The sequence below is a fragment of the Tigriopus californicus genome, chromosome 7, assembly GCF_007210705.1.
Source record: "Tigriopus californicus strain San Diego chromosome 7, Tcal_SD_v2.1, whole genome shotgun sequence".
Classification (NCBI taxonomy): domain Eukaryota; kingdom Metazoa; phylum Arthropoda; class Copepoda; order Harpacticoida; family Harpacticidae; genus Tigriopus; species Tigriopus californicus.
The window spans coordinates 6,002,404-6,023,413 of record NC_081446.1 but is presented as its reverse complement, the minus strand read 5'-3'; the positions used below and the strand labels follow the sequence as shown (position 1 = coordinate 6,023,413).

At 41.9% G+C, this 21,010-nt stretch overlaps 2 protein-coding genes across 3 annotated transcripts in view; both read left to right on the top strand.

The window, feature by feature from the left end:
- LOC131883547 (nephrin-like) overlaps window positions 1–3,271 on the top strand; it is a 44,448-nt gene extending 41,177 nt beyond the window's left edge. Inside the window, exons 15-19 of the mRNA XM_059231037.1 lie at window positions 377–1,015; window positions 1,082–1,261; window positions 1,355–1,515; window positions 1,599–1,893; window positions 2,047–3,271. Coding sequence (XP_059087020.1) covers window positions 377–1,015; window positions 1,082–1,261; window positions 1,355–1,515; window positions 1,599–1,893; window positions 2,047–2,507 — 1,736 coding nt within the window. The 3' untranslated portion in view covers window positions 2,508–3,271. The remainder of the gene's footprint in view (window positions 1–376; window positions 1,016–1,081; window positions 1,262–1,354; window positions 1,516–1,598; window positions 1,894–2,046) is intronic.
- Window positions 3,272–16,335: 13,064 nt separating this feature from the next.
- On the top strand, window positions 16,336–17,855 carry LOC131883609 (DNA translocase FtsK-like). Of its 2 annotated transcripts, XM_059231121.1 has the most exons (3): window positions 16,336–16,639; window positions 16,724–16,976; window positions 17,044–17,855. In XM_059231121.1, exons 1-3 carry the CDS (start codon window positions 16,634–16,636, stop codon window positions 17,655–17,657), a joined length of 873 nt encoding a protein of 290 aa, XP_059087104.1. In that variant the 5' UTR covers window positions 16,336–16,633; the 3' UTR covers window positions 17,658–17,855. The 2 variants fall into 2 exon arrangements, with proteins under 2 accessions (XP_059087104.1, XP_059087103.1); XM_059231120.1 differs by having other exon boundaries at window positions 16,637–16,976.
- Window positions 17,856–21,010: the final 3,155 nt, after the last annotated feature.

Genomic DNA, 21,010 nt, shown 5'->3' with positions numbered 1-21,010 from the left:
ATCGAACAGAGCTTTCCTAGTTCTTTTCTTTTTTGTTTGGACTAACGGAGGCGAGGGGAAGAGATAAAATGTATCTTCTATCAGGCCCTGATTGAGTTTTAGTGCTAAAGTCTACCAAATATGTAGTAGCTAGGAGAAGATGGAAGAAGCGAGATGGAAAAGTGGAAGAGGTTCAATCCAATAAATTGAGGCAGCACATTTCTTCGGACACCAGGAGACGAGATTCCCGCAGTTGCAGTTGTTATAAGCCCCCTTTAACATGAAATGGAAGCGATAATGACGATTGAACGCCATCATTTACAAAATCAAAAGACCAACTGGTTTCTTGGTCCATAAAATGGTGGGTTACATTTCTGAAGCCGACTTTCCATTTCAGACGAGCCCTTCATCTTGAAGGAGATGGCTTTCACCAAATTTGCCGTTCAACGTGGCTCCCCAGCTTATTTACGGTGCCGATCCATCAGCATGCCCGAACCTTCATTCACGTGGCACATGACCTCAAAATTGTCACACGTAACCAAGCAAGTCCATCCAACGGATCCGAATCGAGGCGAGTCGGTCTTACCGACGCAAGCCGTCCATGGCCAGATCAATACCTACGACTCTCTACTCAAGTTGGACAACATCCGGACCGAGCATTACTCGACGGTGTTCAAGTGTGTGGCGGAGAACGGCTATGGGGCCGATGAGCATCTGATCAGCCTGACTGAGCCAGGGAGGCCGGAAAAGCCGTCGCAATTTCACATTGTGCTTACGACGCCCAATTCGGTTCGGCTGTCCTGGAATCCGGGATTTGACGGGGGTTACAATCAAACTTTTGCACTTACCGTCTACCAACAACGAACGGGTCGGGAAGTTAAGAAGAAGACCTTGGAAGCGAACGAAATGAATTGGTGGCTGAACGAGACCACCATCTCAAATCTTGTACCGGAGACAAGCTACTTGGTGCGCATTCAAGCGAAAAACAAGGCTGGTCTTTCGGAGAGTTATGAAGAACTCTTTGTCAAAACTAGAGGTGGGTTCAATGAGCAAACGGCATTTCTCCGTCAAGATTTACGCATTGGCTTTCTCGAATTTCTAGCCTTGGAAAACGCAGTGAAAGAGGAGGAAGTCATGCCCAGGGTTATGATTATCTCAATCGTTTTGGTTGTGGTTATGGCCTTGGTTCTTGTCCTGGTGTTTTTCTATTGCTTTTGCAAATGCTTGGGACAACATCATTCGACGCCCACGTTGAACAATCGAAATCGTATTAAAACCGAATGTAAGTTAACCTTGAAATGTCTCATAAACAAGATTGCACATGCATTGCATGCCTGGAGAGCTATGTTTACCATTTATCCCCTTCCATTCGTAGCTCAAAATGTGCTCCATTCCACATCAACCAATCCCCTGATTGAGAGCTACACGCCATCCAAATATAATCGCGTTTTAAAGAAGGAGTTCCTCTATCCGACCTTTGAAAAAGGCCGAACGAGAAGCAACAGCACATCCTCCTCCGCCAAACTAGATTACAAGGTAGGCATCTGAGCAAAGCATTTCGGTCACAAGTTGAGCTATCAAAAATGTTTTCTCCTCGGAACGAATTTCTCCGTACCTAGGAATTGGCGAGAAGTTTGAGCATGCCTGGACAAGAAGAGAACGGGAATGGCCTGCCCTTTGCCCCAAACGGGGATCCCTTTGGCCTGGCTCGAGGATCCTGTTCACAGCATGGTACACTAAGACGCAATGCTCAACGTCACAATTCGGCGGGATACAACACCACCTTGGAGGACGACGTCTTTGAGGATTCGGATTCGTTGGGATATCCGCCGCCTACACAGAGTATCCACCACTTTTCGGATATCGCGAGCGGCAGACAACTGATGAACCCAATTATGGCTCATACTTCTATTGGTAGGTTTTGCTTCTTCTTCACCGCTCAATACTGACCATGAATTTGCGACCAATCCAAATGAAGGTTGAGGTTGAGAGGTGATAAAATTGAAACTACCGTTCGAGAATTCTTTTTTTTTTCTTCTTCAACCATTAATTTTGAATGGTTTTCAGGTTCGAGGTTAGCCAGTTCTGGATTACCCGATTCTACCTACATACCATTGAGACACTCTTCAGTGTCCTCTACCCGGCAGTTGCAGCCACCTTTGAACGGGTTCACGCCCACAACTTCTCACAAGGACATGAGGGAGCCGGAATGCCAGCAACAATCGTCTTCGTTCTATTGGGGCAATTCCTCGCCCACTTCTCCCATTCGACCGTACCCCTACACGGCCACATTACCACGGAAATCTCCGGGCAATAATTATCAAGTACCTAATGGCCACATACACCACCACCACAAGCGCACGCGGGCAAATCACAGTGCGCGATTTCACGGTCTCCGGAAATTGAATTCTGCGGATGTTCTCATGACGAGTGGCGACGATTCACCCCCGCTTCCACCACCTCCACCGCCACCCATGACATCGTTTCGACACTTACCATATGGAAGCAAATCCTCCATGATGGTTTGATTCGATTGAAATTCGGCGTGGCCATTTTGGCGGCCTTAGCTTCCCACGAAACCTCACAGTATTCCAGTTTCGGATTAACCGCTTCCTCCTCCTCTTCCTCATCCTACATGGATCTCATTTTGTTTGTGGCGGGAAAACACTGAAACGCTTACATCCAAATCTTGCAAAGATACTCGACCCCAAACAGATTAAGTTTGCTTTAACTCTATTATGATTAAAACTGACTCCCCTTTTAACGCTGAGTACAGCAAAAGAATGGCTCCATTCTCTTTAGTTCCCCAAGAATCGAGTGCCACTCCCCGCCCCACCCAAATCAATAATCGTGAAGATCAAGTCTTCATTGCACAGTTGCACAAAATTGGCGAGCTCAGATATTTTTGTACCTCTATTTTTATACCACTCGGCCTTCAATGATGAATGATCTCGTTGACCTAATGTTCCATGATCGCTTTATCGATTGTTTCCAATGAATTCTAAGTGAAAGGATTGCGGTGCATATCCTATATACCTTCGTACTTGTGAATATCTTATATATCGACTGGTATGAACCCGTCTTTTGCTCTGTACCAGAGGTCGATATGAAAAAAGAGCGAACCCCACAAGATAGTACAATCGCTCGTGCCTGCCAAATTTCTTGTTCTCAACTTCGATTCAAAGCGTCCGACTTTGATTTCCAATTTTGAATATGTCTAATGATGATGACATTCCTGCTAACTGTGTTGCTAGGAAGTCCGTGAACAATAAAGAGACATATTTCTTCTTGACATCCTGGATGCTTCAATTGCTTACGCACAAACTGTCAGTTGTTATTTGGTTTTGATCTTCCGCCATTTTACAAGATATAGCAGTAGAAGATCATGGCCAGACTGATAGACTCCTCTTGCTCAAGTAGGTGCGATGATAGTGGAGTGCTCTGATGCCTTTTAATGAGATGCGGCAGGAAGTCCTGATGGATATCGGAACCAAGCAATTTATCGGATTTGACCAGATCATGGCGAGGAGCTTTTGTACGTACATCATACCTATGAATAGCTTGGAGGTAAAATGGACCTAATTGAGGCCTTGAAAGATCCGTCACTTGAAATATCTTAAACTTTTTCCCGTTATCCTTTTAACACATGTTATCGAAAAAAGTTCAAACACGTCAGGAAATGAAACTGGATTCAACGGTAACTTCAAGCCTAGACAGCCATAGAGGTCTATTTGTTTCAAGAAAACCTTAATGTATGGATGCGTTAGGCAACAACAACACCCAAATTATTTTCATCATGTTGAGAAATTGCACCTTCAGTAAAAAGGAACTTTAAGAATAGGCTCGTTATGATGATACAAATGCTCGAAATACGATATATGTACATCCACTTTTCTCACGGAAGAAACTTCGAACAATCCAACAGCTTGATAAGTACGCTAAACAAAGTTCGCTTTGGCAACATGTGGAATTTAGAGGTAACATTACTGTTCGCTAACTAAGCTAAATTCCATCACTCATTTATGGCTTAAGCGCATGCAATTTTAGTGTTTTATTTTTTGCTGATGCAAAGGCAGCAATTTGTTAATCGGTTTGCAACAAGGTTAGAATTTCAGTTTCGGCACTTTGCCGTATTAACTTACTTGCAGCGAAATAGAAGGCTTATCTTTCGCTTTACCTTGAAGCAATTCCACGAATTAAATTCTGCATTGCGCCCAACTTTGTGTACATTTAAAAATGAATGACAATTGCAAGCAAATGAGATGCATGGGTTTTTTGATCTAGTTCCAACAAATTGAAAACCTGCCTCAAACTGGAATCGAGTCGGCAAGCTGGGCCCAAATGCACATCCCGCCTCAAACTCGCACAAGGTTTTTTCTTTAAGCTCGGTCTGTGCCGTCATGCATTAATAGTATGTTGAACTATTTCGATAAGACAAGGTACACACGTCTACTTTTCACCACAGAGATCAATCTGAAACACTTGGACCCATATTGGAATTACTTGCTTGTTTCTTAAGATCAACAATCGGGCACTTTTCTCGGTCAAACTGCTCAGCCTTTAAACATGAGCCCCAATGCGCAAGCAAGGTCGGCAGAGCGATCCAATATTTAGAAGAAAGAAATACCATGATTTATTGGCAATTACAAAATTTGTTTTCAGACAATTCGCCAAAATTATATTGGCTTATAATCAAACTGAGGATTTTTCTACACATGATTTAACCACATTCATACCAATTGTTTACCATGTTTTGGGTTTCATTAGCATCGAGCCTGCAAGTTTTGATAGCCAAACATGTTTTGTGTCCTTGAATATAGAAAAAGTGGGCAAATTCAATTTATTAAATGCAAGGACTCATGATAGAACCAAACAATACAAAAAAGATGCCAAACCTAAGACCAACAAAATCGAGTATGTTGATGTGTTGGATTCACTCAACTTATTGCATCATCAACTAAATCCTTGATTTGGGTTTTAGTTGAAAAAAAACAAGAAAAGTACCTATGCTCAAATTGACCCTTTCCATTAACTAGCTGCAGACACTTTAATACCTGCTATCACATAAGCTATTCAGTTTTCACTGAGCTTGAGTTCGCCCAATGTTCTTTTGAGGCGGTACTCGTAGATATGGGTTAGCCAAGGGTTTTCTTTCGCTCGCCAATTTCACAGAAGGCGGTTGCATACTTCTTGAAGGAAGTGCAGTGTCTCATTAAATTACTTGTCTTACTTGAACGTTGCATTGAGAGCTGGAAGCGCCAAGCTAATCGTAATGAACTTGGCAGCTCGGGCATAAAAAGGAGATGGATTGAACACGTTTTTGGCAAATATTATGACTAGAGTGAGACCCTTCCTTGCAAGCCAATTTTGACAAAGTCAAGGAGAAATTCCTTTCAAAGGGCCTAATTCGTGTCACTTCATACAGCGTATGTCCGTAGTCGACCCAAAACTTCCTTCTCAGGTGACAATGGATGATGTTCGCGGAATCGAAGCCTTCCCCGACTTCTCCAGCTAGCTCTGATCTTCTCAATGGCATGTCAACCATGATTGCTTTATCTCAAGAATGCGTTCGAACATTTTTTCGGCCATGGATCAAAGTACAGTGCAATAGAGGCAACGCATACGGATGACATTGAATGCTGCTCTTTGGAGCTAAGGCTTCCGATTTCATAAGTCTGATTCTGATCCTCGTGGACCTTGGCTGCTTTTTGAGAAGGATCTTTTTGGACGTGTTACATAGCATGGTCATGTTTGTGTAACAGAAAAGTTACTGGTTTGTCAAGACAATCGTAATCAGCTCAAACAAGGTCAGACGAGTGGATAAAGCTCTGGACTACATCATTCTTTTGATCAATACGAGAGCGATTAATCTGCCTGCCCACATTCAACACGCTACTGGCCCTTCCAATATGTCAACGACCTTCCTATTTGATTTCATAAACCTCCAATTTATAACTTGTTCAAATACTTTCATCGACTCGGAGACGAAGGCATGCATTATCAATTTGGTTGCAGTCTCGTTCATTGGATCTTTGGGTTGCTTCCAAATCCAACCCTCAATTCAACCGGTGACCTTGTTTCAAAACACCGCACCACAATCCTTGTTCATATTGTTTTCTTATTTAGTGCTCGAGGACCTCGGATACACATGTATACCCACACACACACACGGACGCAGGCACAAGCAATCGAACGAAGGAGCGGAAGTTCTGGATTTGGTCAAGATTTGCAACGGATTTTTCCTCAGGAGACCAATCTCTGCCAAGCATAGTGGGTTCATGAGCTTGATGAACGCAACGTGGCCAGCCGATCTCCACCTAAGCCAAAGCAACGACGCCACTTCAAGGCGGACCCTAGGCTGTTCTTTTTATGATTACCTTGTGAGACTCGGCAATGATCACGTCAATAATCAGTTGTACATATATTTCTCTGGAAGAAGTTGGTCCACCACGACTTCGCACGTTTTTATAGTCAACCATGATTTTTTTTGTTTCCAAACTTTCAGGGGCCGAGCTAACCCCTTTTGGGTAGGGGTGAATTGCTCTACATGGTACATAGACCCAAGCAACACTTACTTGAACCGACCTTCCTTGGGTTGACAACCGTATAATTTAGGAGATTGCTCCATCTTGCCATAGTTGCTCATGGCAAGCAATTCAAGGGGACCCTTCATCTCATTGCCATCTGTTAAGAGGCTCTACTTGATGGTTGAACCGACCTGATGACCCTTTTCACTGGCATCATAAGTCTCCCAAGATACATCTCTACTCCTTCAAACCATTTATCAAGAAATTAACCTACCATGCAAAATTGATACATGGCCATCTTCACACTAGCAGAAAGTGGAATCGCGTTTGAAAAAATCTCTACCTGCTTTAGACGTTGACCATTTTCATCGTGACAAAAGTTGGCGATTAGTTAACTAGTTGCTTGATTAGCAAGACGGCCAACTTATTGAGCCATCCGGTCATTAGATATGCCTTCATTCAGATTTGGTTTCCGCAATGCTGAGTGAACGAGACCTTGAATGGATGCGGTGGGGCTGATCTGTCCGACCTGCGGAGTTTTGCCTCACCATTTGAAAATCTGGTCTGCCTTCTGCGTAGAAGTGGATCTAAAAAGAATAGAAGCGGAGCAACAACAGCTACCCCCACGATCACGCGATGAAAGGTGAGGATAGCGATTTAAAAGGTGTCCATGATCAATCACGAGATGTTCAGCAATTTGTCATCACCCCGAGCGTCCACCTAACGCCCATACCTATGTATGACCTACACGTCCACCCAAGAAATCTCTCAAGTACTATCCATACTACGTACCCAATAAAGCTACTTTGACACACGTTGCAAGGTTTTTCTATAAGAATCTAATGACACGAATTTGGCATGGAAGGAATCTGTGAAGTCGGATTGATCTAGAAGTTCGAAGGGTGTGGATCTGATTGGCTAAATATGGAGGGCACGAAATCAATCCGAGTTGCTGTGATCGCCTTTTTTATCGGCGGGAGTCTAAGATAATCGTGAACCAAACTTGTGAGTCTAATCCAATTATTCCACTTCATGAAGTCATGAGCTTATTGTTAGTCAGTGCTGAGGTGCAAAAACGTCAGGAAAGAGGTGATAAGAAGATGTCTCTGCAAGCAGATGCCCATTGTGGAAAAGAAAATCTTCTAAATCAGCAGGAAACTCGAGCATCATCTATCCTCATCCTCATCAGAGTGTTGATTAATTTGCCGAGCAAAGAGGAAGTGTATACGTACTAGATGGCCATAGCATTCTGGGCTCTGAAATTATCAAGGTCGTCTATCACTTTAAGCTCTGAGGACTGGAAATAAAGCACATACTGTACGTTTTAGTAATACTGATTGCGGTGTTCGTTTTTAATGTAGTTTTACAATCAAGACAACAATCAACATGTAGTACGCAGTTTTGTCTAAGAAACAATAATTTGCCACCCATGATGGATCGAATGTATCTTCTTTGATCGTTTGTCTGACATGAGTGAGAGAAACGCCGCGAATCTCATTCAAAGCAAACAAATGATGATGGGCAGGGAGGGAAGCAAAGCCCCGGAAGATTGCCTGGTTGGGGCTTATTGGTTATCTTAAGTACAATCAGAAGAAGGCTTATGTTGGTGGTGATCATGATGATGGTGGCAGTAATGGTGATCATGAATTTGAAGACTGTCTTAGCAACCTGAGCGCCCCCCCCCCTCCCCCCATTTGTTAAAGTTTGAGCCATTTTCATTCGCAAGAACATTATTCTCATACACGTAGAAAAGAAAAAGATCTTACTCATTGGTTGCCACCGTATGCAGGTACTGAATAAAGTTCAGGTCGAGATCGTGGTGCATGCATGGGCAAGTAGCTTCTTGGTTGTCCGCAACAGATTCAAAGGATGGTGATTAACATCTCCTCAAGGCAAAGCTATTGTCCCTGACAATGAAATAGGAAAAACGCATGGTAAGTGAGGTTTTGTGTGAGGCTACCAACCCACTCGGGTCTGATCCTTTTTATCAGTCTCATTCCCAGTCGCATTGCAAGTCACCTAAAATCTGCAATGGGCGGTAAAGTACTACAGTATTTAGAGCTTCATTATGCAAAACTCAGGCCCGTATGATGGTTACTGATTAGCCAGTCGTTCGGTAGTCGCATTTGAGCATGGCCAAAAGTGCCATCATGAATGGATGGATCGATGGGTGGGTGGTTGGTTGGTAAGATGGCGATTAGAGCCCTGTTCATTGCCCATGGGGAAAATATTCATGACGAAGTGCGGGGCGACAACAATGGGAGTTGGTGACTGGAACGTCATGACCTGAGGTTGCATTGGCCAAGTTTAACCTTAACCTTGCTTCTGATTTTAAGCGGCTTCTTGAATGGTCTCCGTGGTCCGAGACGAAACGAGAAGAACAGAGCTGTTTAGAGCAAAAATGATCGAATTAACAAACCTTCAGGGGGGCTGTTCACACTCCCATCGTTGGCATGAGAGACGAAAAAACATACCAAGATCCCAACGCTCATACTTATAATTATTAATAATTGAGAAAAGATAACGCGTCATTGCGGTCAGACTCCATATTCCCGTTGGGGACATTGTGTGCAAGATCTTGATGGAAGACTCGTCGGATAAAGACCCTGAGAATGCGAATGAATGGCATGATATCCCGGTTTGTTCCATTGGAAATGTTGAATATCATCATGCCTTCCTTCCTTTGTGGTCGATGATCGTTAGGACTTTCGGGCCCTGATTACTGTTGGTTGCTCGCTTTCGGGAGGCATTATTCCAAGATCTCTCAGTGTCAGAAGGAGTCAGGTGAATGGATAGAAAAGGAGGAGGGAGTCTTCGGGCAATTCTTCAGCCCAAAAATGAACAAAAATGGGTCCAAGAGACAGCTTAATTGCACCGTGGATATGTATTGATTTCAGGAAGTGCTCGACATACCCAAATTTGCCCGTTAGGTGTCCGTAAGTGGACAGGAATGACTCGAATCCCAATCATTAAAGTCATCGTCATTCTCACATACAAGATTTGATATTTGTTCTGGAGGGAAAAGAGGGAATTAATCCCCCCCCCCCAGGAAACGTTTGCTTGTGGTCACTGTCTCTGTGGTATGTGTGTCTGTGTAGCTATTAGGGTTGAATAGTATTGTGGCATAGTTTCTATTCGAGCGACAACACTTTATCAAGGTCACTTGATGATGCCCTTGTAATTGAAACTTGAAACAATGGTGCTACAAAACATCTTTGAGAAGCGAATCATCGACACAGTCAGGTTATGAGAAAAACGATGCGATTCTTGGGCCATAACGCATCTGAATCATCGATTTGAAACATCTATTTCAACAGGGTTGAATAGACATGCAAATGGAAGTGTGTTATTTCATGGATTACTGTCTAACTTAATTTCTATTGCATCAATTTTACTCTCAATAAGTAAATTGGCTCAATACGGCAATGAGACAAGCTCCTCGCCCTGTCTACTTTTATTTTAGCCTCCTGCACATTTCGTTGCAATCCTAAACCAACCGGGTCATTTCTACCCTAGAATAGCTTCGAATTCACAGAATTAGACATTTGAAATTCTTACTCGGGATTGGAATGGGCACCATCCATCTGAATGTCCATTTCTCGTCGTGTTTGGCCTGATTTGTAGATATATTTGCCATTAAAAAGGTCAAATTTCAAGGTCAATTTTTCGTTCGGGATCAGGCTATCAATTTGTCAATAAGCTAGTGTGAAAATTGGAGCTGCATGCGGCAAAAAAACCTCAAGACTTTTGGGTACCGAAATAGTTGCTGCTTAATAGTTCCTATTTCAGGCAAGGTCGTTGAGCGAAACGGGTTCAAGCTCTTTATCTTGAGTAAAATTGCATGCATCGATGCATTGACCACGAAACCGTTTGTGACCGTGGGTTGGGCCGGTGGTGAGGGAAGAAATGTCTTTTTCAAAAGATATATTTATCCATTAAAAGTGGCGCTCCAACATGCACTTGAGGGCACTGCAGTTCAATACCAAAAGGTTTGACCAACGGTTGGCACTGAAATCCACACCTAGGATCCTCCTCGAATCATGTAATGAAAATGTGATTCTTCAAACTACAAAATCCGACAACTCGAGATCAGTAGAGAATCAGAAGAAAGCAATCATTTTCCATTACGATACCATTGAATATGGACAAAGATTGGCTAATGGGCATTCATATATTTTTGTGTTTGGAAAGGCAGTGGAAGAGCACGTCGACTAGATTGTCATGCATGTTGACCTTTCTGAGAGAGATTTTGTTTGGCAGGCGATAAAATCTATAACGAGATCGGTGATCTCATATGAGCTTATCTTTTTCTATTTCGACGGGAATTTCCACATCCCAGCAAATGATCTTTGCTCTACTAAAGACAGCATTTTGACCTAACGTGTGCTTAGAGTGGAATGCATGGCCATTGAATATAATTGATCACACTTAGCCAAACAAATGTCCCAATTCTGTCTTTCGTCTCCATTTAAAGTGCATCCCAAAGTATTTATCCTGGCCATTCCTTTCAGCAATCCAAAATGCATGACTAGATATTCAAACTGATTTGCCATTTTTATTTTCATTTCATTTTCCCTTTGGCATCACTGTTCAATGGACAATGAGCAACTAAATTCCTTCGTGAATGTCGAGGTTTACCAACCACTTGCTGGCTTCCTTCAAAGAACACGTCCACGTTTTCCGATTGTAACCCAATTCCAAGGGAAATGGATTCATTGTCTGGATTCGTCCAGTTGCGGTCAAATTTTATGAAAATGCTTCCTCATTTCGTTTTTCCTCTCGAACTTTGGGGTCAGCGTTCAAATCTGCGTGAAAGAACAAATTCCCTGAAGGAGACTCCGGACCCCGATCGCACAAACGGATGTTTCCGCCTTCTTTTCCTTCGCTTCAGAGTCGCAATGAGTGTAGCAACCAACACTCAAGTGGATTTTGATGAAAAGAATAGTAAAAGCATTCCTCGCTCATGTGGCGTCTATGGCTTCTAGTAGATGTCATGTCATTTATTTGGCGAAGAAATTGGCATAGCGTGACTGCTTTTGACAAGCCGGCAGAAAAATTGCTCACGTACTAAGACCGACGGCAAGGTCGGGAACCTTGGCGATATTAGTAAGGTGTTGTCTGTCCAATTAGCTTTCAATGGGAGTGTTATTTATGGGCATTTTAAAGAGGCCTACTATCTCATTCAATCTACTTCATATCTTAAGCCCTCTTTTGAAGGGGACAATCTCGTGCTGGAAATTATCACTCATATGCGTACCAGAAATACCCAAAGGCATTGACAAGAATCATCTAACCCTCTTTGTGGAAGAATTATCGGCCTACAAACGAGATTGGGATCTGAAATCTGAAGGGGGTGAGGTCCAATTTCTAGCACTGATGTTGGTAGTGTACATACACTAGTTGGTAGTGTTCTTATAGAAGAGGAATTGGCTTATACGATCTAGTGAACAAAAACTTGAGCAATTAGGGACCAATGCACACGCCACAGACTTAAGCGGAGGGTTATCCGTCAAATGGTTGACGTATCTGTAGTCGATTTTTCCGCCCTTTTGTTGCCTTACCACTTCTCGGCTGAAATTGCTTTGCCAACATTCAATGGATAAAAGACAAGCCACAAAGCCTACTTCGTACTACTGAGCACTACATTATGTACTACACGTTACAAAAGCAACAAGGACATGCAGACAGGGCAAAACGTTTGGTTTCCATGATTGGAGAGAAGAATATACAGCAGGAAATTCCAAGCCCTTTTAATGGCATCGATTCTCAACCATTAACTAGCACAGTGAACGAATGCATGATTGTTCTTAATACTTACGTACGTACATTGGTTGAAACGGAGCAGGAGGGACTCGAACTTCTGATAGGCGTATGCTCGATCCCAATGAAAAATCGCTCAACATGCTAAGACTGTTCCCTCACTCATTCTCTCATTCTTAGTGAAGGGAGAGGCACGAGCTTTGGATATAAATTGAATGAAATGCTTGGTGCCATCGATCAGCAGGGGGCCTTCTTCTTCTTCTTCTTTTTCTCCTTCTACTTCATCCTTGTCAGGAATGACTCTATACTTTGGATTGACAAGGCCTATTCCACGCACTTAATAGCTAAAACAGGCAAAGATTTGAAAAAATATTTACAAAGCTCCATATGTTTTTTAACTATCATTAAAGAGAAAACTTCGAGCTGATTGTGAAAGACGGCAATTTCGCTTAAGCAGTTCCCATTAGCGAGCAAATAGTTGTACATTTAAAAGATAATCATTGGGGAGGATGTTTGACAACGCATCTTTTTGGAAACGATGTTGATTTGCACCTCATGGCCGCCTTGTCGATAAAAATTTCGTTCAAGTTCGACCTAAATGAGGCAGGACAAAGATTATCTCTCCACACGATGGACAAATGTTGGACATCGATCTCTAACGATTATCAGGGGGTTCTAAACCCACTCATCGACCACTCTAATGGAGATTGAATCTCTCAGAATTGTCAGAATGGCTTTGTTTGTGACCGTTGGAAGAAAATCACATGTCTTTGTGGCATCGAAATGCGGAAGCCAGCAAATACTTTTCAATGAGATTTGTGAATTGTGCCTCCAAGCTTGAGAACAAAAATAGGAGATGGTCATTTTTTTCCAGTTTAAGACTGCATTCAGGGCCTAGTCTCTTAAGCCATTGTCCTGGAAATGGAGTGGATTAGCCTTAAGATTCTCCGGATGAGCCAAAAGAGGCATAAATCAGGCCCAAAACCGAGCAAGGAAGTCAAGTCGCCATGTTCAACAAACTAAGACATACGCATGTAGGAAATGATTGGGGTGTCACATTCATGTTGACATGAACAATTAACAAACAATATTATAACACAGAGGTGCGATGGTGATTCATTCAACCGCTGGTTTTGGGCGTGTGAAAGAATGCGGCCAGGCAAAGACAAATAATAAAAAAACTTGTATAGTGAATATGATTTATTATGCCTTTGGCAAAATAGTGAATCGCAGGTTTATTGGTTGAATGGTATCACNCTTTTGCCTCCATTTTAATTTTTACGGGTTTCTAACCGATGTTTGGGAATGATTTCCCAGGAAGTCATGTTTGATAAAAAAAATTGGTCCAATAATGTGTTCGAGTTTGCTGCTCTGAACCATCCTTGAACGTAAGGTTGGGCATGTATCGATTGCATAAAACCGAACAAGATCGCGCTTAAAACTTAACAAAGGTTCATCTAAACCGTATATTGTCGGAGAGCTACCCGCAAAAGGTTAAACGGGTCAGGGCCTCTGTTCAAGACAAAACCGGCTTTAAGATTTTTCAAGATCCTGTTGTCCATCGAATTCACTCGATGTCCAATGGTACAACTCATGCCTCTTCTATCGCTCAAAATGTGTACAACTCCCGGTTTTTGGCAAAGGCCTTGGAGGCATTTAAACATGTAGATAAACATGTATCGCTCATATCTTCTTTCAGAACTGTATGTATAGTTCCAAGGATTTGGGCCGATCCCAATAACTGAAATGGCTCATGCCAGCAATCATTCGCGTGAAACTCCGCTGCACTCTTTCAATCTTATCTAGACCTGCTGCAATCATGGGAGCCGAAACAGGGGCTACATACTCCAAGTGCGGCTGCACAATTGATTTATCTAAAGTTTCCATAGTAAATGGGTCTCGGAATTTGAAGGTGCGGTATATCCATCCACATGTCTGAAAGGTCTTGCTCACTTTAATTTGGACATGTTCCTCGAACTTTCCATCATTCGTAACAACTATTCCCAAATCTTTAACGGAGGCGACCTTTTCTATTGGTTTTTGACAACTATCTAAATGATCTAAATATGCCGGCTGTTCGACGCTCTTGGGATCAAACGTCATGGTTTTAAAAATTTTATCATTTGACTTCATGTTTTTCCCAGCCCCCCAATCATAAACCTGATCTGAATCGTTTTGTAGGTCTTGAGTGTTACCATAATTTCTTCCAAAAACTAACTTGGTATCATTAGCGTACGACGAGATGGACGATATAAAGGGTAATGTTTGTAGAGAAGATATGAACAGGATAAATAGTGGAGGCCCAAGGATGAATATAATTGAGGTAATAAAAAAACACGAATACTTTCATTTTAAAATTAAAGCTACACCTAGGTCAAAACTTTAAACGTCTTTGTCCGGGCCATTCAGCAAAACGACCCTCCAAAATGCGTCCCCCCCGGCTTCCACAATAGTAGTCGGATTGCAATGTTGTTTCAAGCTACTTAACCAAAACATATCTCCTTCGGACCCCATGTTGAAATTCATGTTGAAACCCGGGTTGGAGTGTCATCCTTTTTCTTTAAGGAGGCAGACTGGCTAAATGTTCGTTCTGTCGTCCGAGATGTTAAACTTGTTACTGCGTTGGAGAGAAACTCCCATATGTCCCTTAAAAGACGCAAACTTCAAGATCGCTGACGCTTGTCTGGAAGTCTGAACGTATCACATGTATCCGACCCATTGGAACCATAACAAGCATGCGGCTGCAAAGTCAATCATGGGCAATTATAGGCTTAAGTATTGGACAAAATATGTGACTGATATCATTTTTCGTAACCATTAATTGTATGTGCTTCAAACCAACCATGTAAATATACGTAAAATGACTTTTAACATGTCTTAAAGTACTAAAACTGAAAAGTGTTAGTTGGGTATTCATGACAAATCAAGAATTTGCTCTAAACAAAATCAGTTAATACTTTTTTGCTAATAATATTATTTGAGTTACATCATGTTCTTTAAACTTATTTGAATGCTTCATAATCATGGAATAATATATCTTAATAGATATGACACCTGTTTTATTGGACTATTTTGGATGCTTTTGCAAAAAAACAATTTATTGGAGTCCAAAGTTCAAATTGAAATCTAGTGTAGTGTACTATGGAATTACTCTGTGCCCTTTAAATAATGCCTGCCTTTTATGCAAACTTCCGGATAAGTTGAAGTTTAAACTCTACTAAAAGTTAATTCATTCATGTTTCACCAATGGCTGATGTTTTTTGTCAAATTTGTGGTTTACAACAAAATTATCAATGGTCCATCCCAGATATTCTAATATGTTAACATTTATGTGCATGTACTTTTATTGCTTATTCCATACATTTCTTTTTTATTTTGTCAGTGTAAGTTCCTCATCAATTAGTAAAATGATTCTTGTTGATTTTCTATCTATACGTGTTTTTGAGCCAGATTTTCGCAATATTTCACTTATTTGAAAGACGATTTGTTTGGTTTTGATTAATTTGAGGTTCATGAGTATTTCATTATTCTGCTAACTTTCAAAATTAATTCAGAAATATTTAGTAAATGGACGGAGTTGTATGTCAAGGAGATCATTACTGAGTTTGAGTTAAAAGCGCTTAAATGTACTATGTTGCATGATTAATCTTGTTTTATTGATACTAGAGTGACTGTCTTGATTCAACGCAATGGCCTACTAGGCGGTCATAGGAAAGCCGTGTCGTTTCCTCAAAATAGAAAAAACGACANATTTCATCTTGGAGTATTTCATCCTCAGAACTCGGTAGCTTTAACGAAGTCCGAAGTTTGAACTAACGTTGACGTCGGCCAAGAGCAATGAAACCAAAATACCGGATTGATCTGTTTGTACGAGTTTGTACGCATACACCAAAAATGCTGACTTCATTCATATCGACGGCGATCAGGAGTTTGCCACAATGGCGTGGAAGTGTGCGTCATGCAATGCACTTGAACTTGAAAAGAGGCCAGTACATTTCTTCAAGAAATCAACACCAACAAGCCCTGGGGTTGAATTCTACCACAACTTGAACTACGACGCTTACATGATATTCCCTAGGATAATGGAAATCTCGTGACGTTAGTGGAGCTTGTAGGCCCATGTCGATGGAAGGTGGTAGTGCGTACGCTAAAAAGACACGAAACAAAAATACCTGTAGCCAAGTGTTGGTTATGCTCCCTTGTTATTTTGAAACTGGTATAAAAGTTGGAATCGAAGAATATTTGGCATCAGTTCTTCAACTCCTTCCATCCACTTCATATCAATCCAGAGACTTCAACGCAGTTTTGAGCTCTCCCAAAGCTCCTTTTCTTGCCTATCATTTGCAAATAGTGAAGTGACTGTCAGCATGAAGGTTCGTTTCGTTGGCCAAAAGGACTTAAAGTGCAGTGATATCTTGTTGGGCCGAATGAACCTTCTTACCTTGTTTTCATTTCAGACCTTTTCCGTTGCCATCCTTTTTATCATTGGAGCCGTTTTGGCTGACAACCCGCCCTCTTCCTATCAACAGGAGCAGTATCCTGATGCCCCGGCTCAATACAACTTCCAATGGCAGGTTAAGGATGACTATTCCAAAAACGACTTTGGTCAAGAAGAAGAGAGGGATGGTGATAACACCTCCGGAAGCTACTACGTCCAACTTCCTGATGGTCGTCTTCAGAAGGTGACATACAAAGTTAACGGCTATGGTGGTAAGTTTGGATATATTTACTCATTTTGATCCATGGAGTCTCTTTACTACTCTCTCGTCCTTTCCAGGCTATGAGGCTGAAGTGACCTATGAAGGTGAGGCTCAATATGATCAAGCCCCAGCCGCTTCCAGCTACCAACCACGATCTCAGCCCGCTCCTCAACCTCAACAACGTTACCAGCAAGCCCAAGCATCGGCTCCCTCTCCAAGTTACCAACCCGCTCCTCAATCCAAACCCAAGTATGAGCAACCCTCTGCTGAGGCTTCAGCTCCAGCTGCTAGTTACCAACCCGCCCCAGCTGCTCCTAAGTATGAGACGTCATCTAGCACTCCTGTCCCTGCTTCCCCTGTTGCTCCCCAGTATCAACAACCCGCTGCCCCGGCTCCTGCTCCCCAGTATCAACAACCCGCTGCCCCGGCTCCTGCTCCCCAATATCAACAACCCGCTGCCCCGGCTCCTGCTCCCCAATATCAACAACCCGCTGCCCCGGCTCCTGCTCCCGTTCAGCCTAAGTATGAGCAGCCCGCTTCTCCCACTGGTCCTCAACAAAAGTATACCAAACCCGCCGCTCCTGCTCCAACTCCTTCAGCCCCAGTTCCTCCCCGTGTGTATTACAAGCCTGCTCCTCCTAGTGATGCTGCCCCTAAGATTTACTATAAGCCGGCCCCGCAGTCTTTGTAAGCTTGGAACTTTATCTTAAAACCCCACTTTGATTGCCAATGCCAAATACCTCTGAACATAGTTCCCTCCTGTCCTCCCTCTATTTAATGAAGTCCTAGAACACACTAGCACATATAATTGTTCCATTTATGATTCCAAGTGTGCCATTTTTACTTCTAAAATGTATGCTGGACATACAAGAAATGCAAATAAACAACTAAAAACATCCCATGAGATTGAGAATATTGATTGAGCCTACTTTGAGGATGGCATTTTGCCAAATCCCACTATTCTTTCTTTATAGGAACGCTCAGTATTCAGTAGAATTGCATAGAGATATTGGCTGATTGGCCGGGAGGCATTCTTAGACCTTTGGCCAAGATGTGGTTTATTTAAAGCGAGGATTGGAATAGTGCCTGAGTTGAACAAAAATGGCTCATGGGTCGATATTTTGCACATCTTCTTGTAACTCCCTGGCTCACAAAACATAAGATATTTGCAAAATGTGGAGTAATAACCATGAAAAACAGGAAAGAGCTTCAAGAAAAAGAGTTTGGTTCAACGTTGATAAGATGGAAACTTAAATAGTAGTGGTAGTATGCTTAATTTTTTTGGGCAATGAAAAAATTAATACTTACTGCAAGAAAATTTGGCATCATATTTGAGCGGAACAAATTGAAGAAACAGGGAGCCAATGAAAGCAGAGAGGTGGACTTCATTGTTGTAACTAGCCAGAGGTTAAAGCAGTTACCTCGGAGTTAAGGGCTTGGATGTTAAACGGTATTGAAAATGTACAACGGACAGTGGCGAGCAGATGCTCATTCTGGCTGACGTCTGATCCTCAACTCAGAGGTACGACCATTTATAAACTTCGCCTCTAGATTCACGAGGGCTTGAAGGTGCTCGCAATAGGCAAATTAAGCGTGTACAATCACTTCAATTGACCCTAAACCCTGGTATGGGACAAAGCTCATGAAGGCTTTGAAAACGTTCAGCATCAAATGCCTTCTCGGAATACTCTTCAATCCTAACCTTACAAGTCTTTGACAGCAGGTCTCATTTACTCAATGTTCCGAGTGAAACATTTTTGAACTTGCTCGACCTTTTGCAAACCAGCTGAATTAGTTGGAGCCCAAAGAGGCAAAGTATATTCAAGATGTGCCTGAGCAATCAACTTGGACAGAGTTAGCATCGTGTTACTATCTCTGGACGTAAACGTGCAATAGATCCAACCACATGTTTGAGAAGCTTTGCCCATCTTCAACTGGGAATGGTTATCGAACTTATCGAAGTGAACAAATGTTGAAGAAAAGGAGAGGACCTGAGGGATCTTCTCCGAAAAGGTTGGTTTCCTATCGCTTTTGGACATCAACATCATCAGGCCAATGAAACTGGACTAAGATCTCAAGAATGGAATACATGTATATAGTGCTGCCTGGCATTTTTTGGACAGTAGTGTTAAGGAAGTTCGCAAAAATGTCACCAAAATCTTAGAGGAAATCGATATATCTAATATGGTCATTTGGCAATAGTTTTATAAGCGGCAGAAAACGTGGCAAAAAAGTTTTCGGTCCACTTACGATACGATCGTATGTAGATGACGAAGAGGAGGCCAAAGATTCAAATTTTATGCAGACATTAGCATCTAACTTTGTCTAACCTCTCGTCTCCTCTAAGTCAAATTTTGGGCCCAAATTTGGCTGAGATCATATATCTGGCAATCGTTTTGAATCAAGATAAGTCAAAACATCAAATTCAATGAATGATATATGTATACGAACTAAAGCATCGTCATGAGAGAACCACACCCTGATCCCAAAGAGGGACTCTATGTTCCAACATGTTGCGACAGACTTGGAATAGGCGCCGTAAGCGCAATGCTCTTCTCTGTATATAAAGCCATGTTTAGCTATGAATAAAAAGAGAGTCTACGACTTACTCTCTCCATGTCAACACTATTCATTTCTTAGCTAGTCTTAAGTTTCACTAAGTCTCGTGTCTTGTTCTTGTTAGACTTGATTCGAGCAATACATATAGGCCAAACGAAATTTCATTTTTCGCTGTAAACCCATACTTCTAAAAAAACCGCACTTTTGGAAGGCCGTGGACCAATTTTCAAGCAGACCTATGCAGCTATCGATTTGCCTTGGGAATGAGTGTGTTTGGCTTAAGAACTGACAGATTTTAAACCTGTCGCACGTTTTCGTTATCTGATCCTTCGTACCTTGGAATCCAGGATCACAAGTGTTCGTACTCGCAAATCTCTCTCAGGGAAAGAGTCATCCCAACGGTGAAACACTTTTCTCTACGATGGTCTACAAGCAATCCGTTCGACTAATTCTATGTGACCTTGGAAATGTGTGGAGTCTTTGCTATCCACATTCATTGTTCTTGGACTTGTGATTAAAATGATTTGAGGCAAGGATTAACATTCTTCAGTAGTTTGTATTACTTTTCTAATTGGCCGGGATCTGAGGAATCAATTATCTAATCCAAATCCAATCTCACAATTTCAAGATGCCAATCAAGAGCGAGAGAGTTAGAGAGTTGTCATTTGACATAATAAAAACCAAAAAAGAGCCAGAAACATTCTTTTGTCATATCATTTCCAATTTCCATTTTCTAGGTTGCTTTTTGGATAGAGCTTATTTTTTCGAGATTATTTCTACGTCATCAGTTAATGCATAGATAAGCATATGAAATACACATTTCGTTACTTCAATTATCAATCATTTTATCACGAATTATTTTTTTTCTTCCCTCAATTTATCCATGGTATTTTGATCGTAGTTAACGTGGACTAACTTCATGGTTTCATCATAATTATCAAGCTATCACTCCAATGCATTTTGATTTTTGTGTGCTTTTAAGTGTGAAAGTGATTGTTTTTCGACAAAACCATCCCATCTGAATCATATCAGTTTTGGCTGAAGAGACCGACTTATTGATCGGTATATGTGGCTTCATGGGAATTTTGAACCATGGGAATGGCCATTTTCAGAGCCGGAAGGGCTTTTTCTCATGAAGAGTCTTCAAACAAAATAACGTTCCTATGTCAATTTCAGAGACTTTTATAGATATCAGGTGCTCACCTCGAGACTATGTCCTTTGTAGCATTCAAATGTTACTAACCTGTATTTTCTCGAACGTCGATCATTTCATCAGTTGAACTGGAACTGCAGTAGGATTTAATTTGGCCACAGCTCAGCAAACAAATCAAATCCTGTATGCTTGGTAGTCGGCAAGATAAGGTAAAATGGGGGAAAGAAGGACACTAGAGCAGATGGAATGGGCGCTTTGTTGTGACGACCACCGTCTGGAAGACATTTTCGTCCATGTTGAGAGGACAGTTGGGGTCATTTGACGGAGAGGAA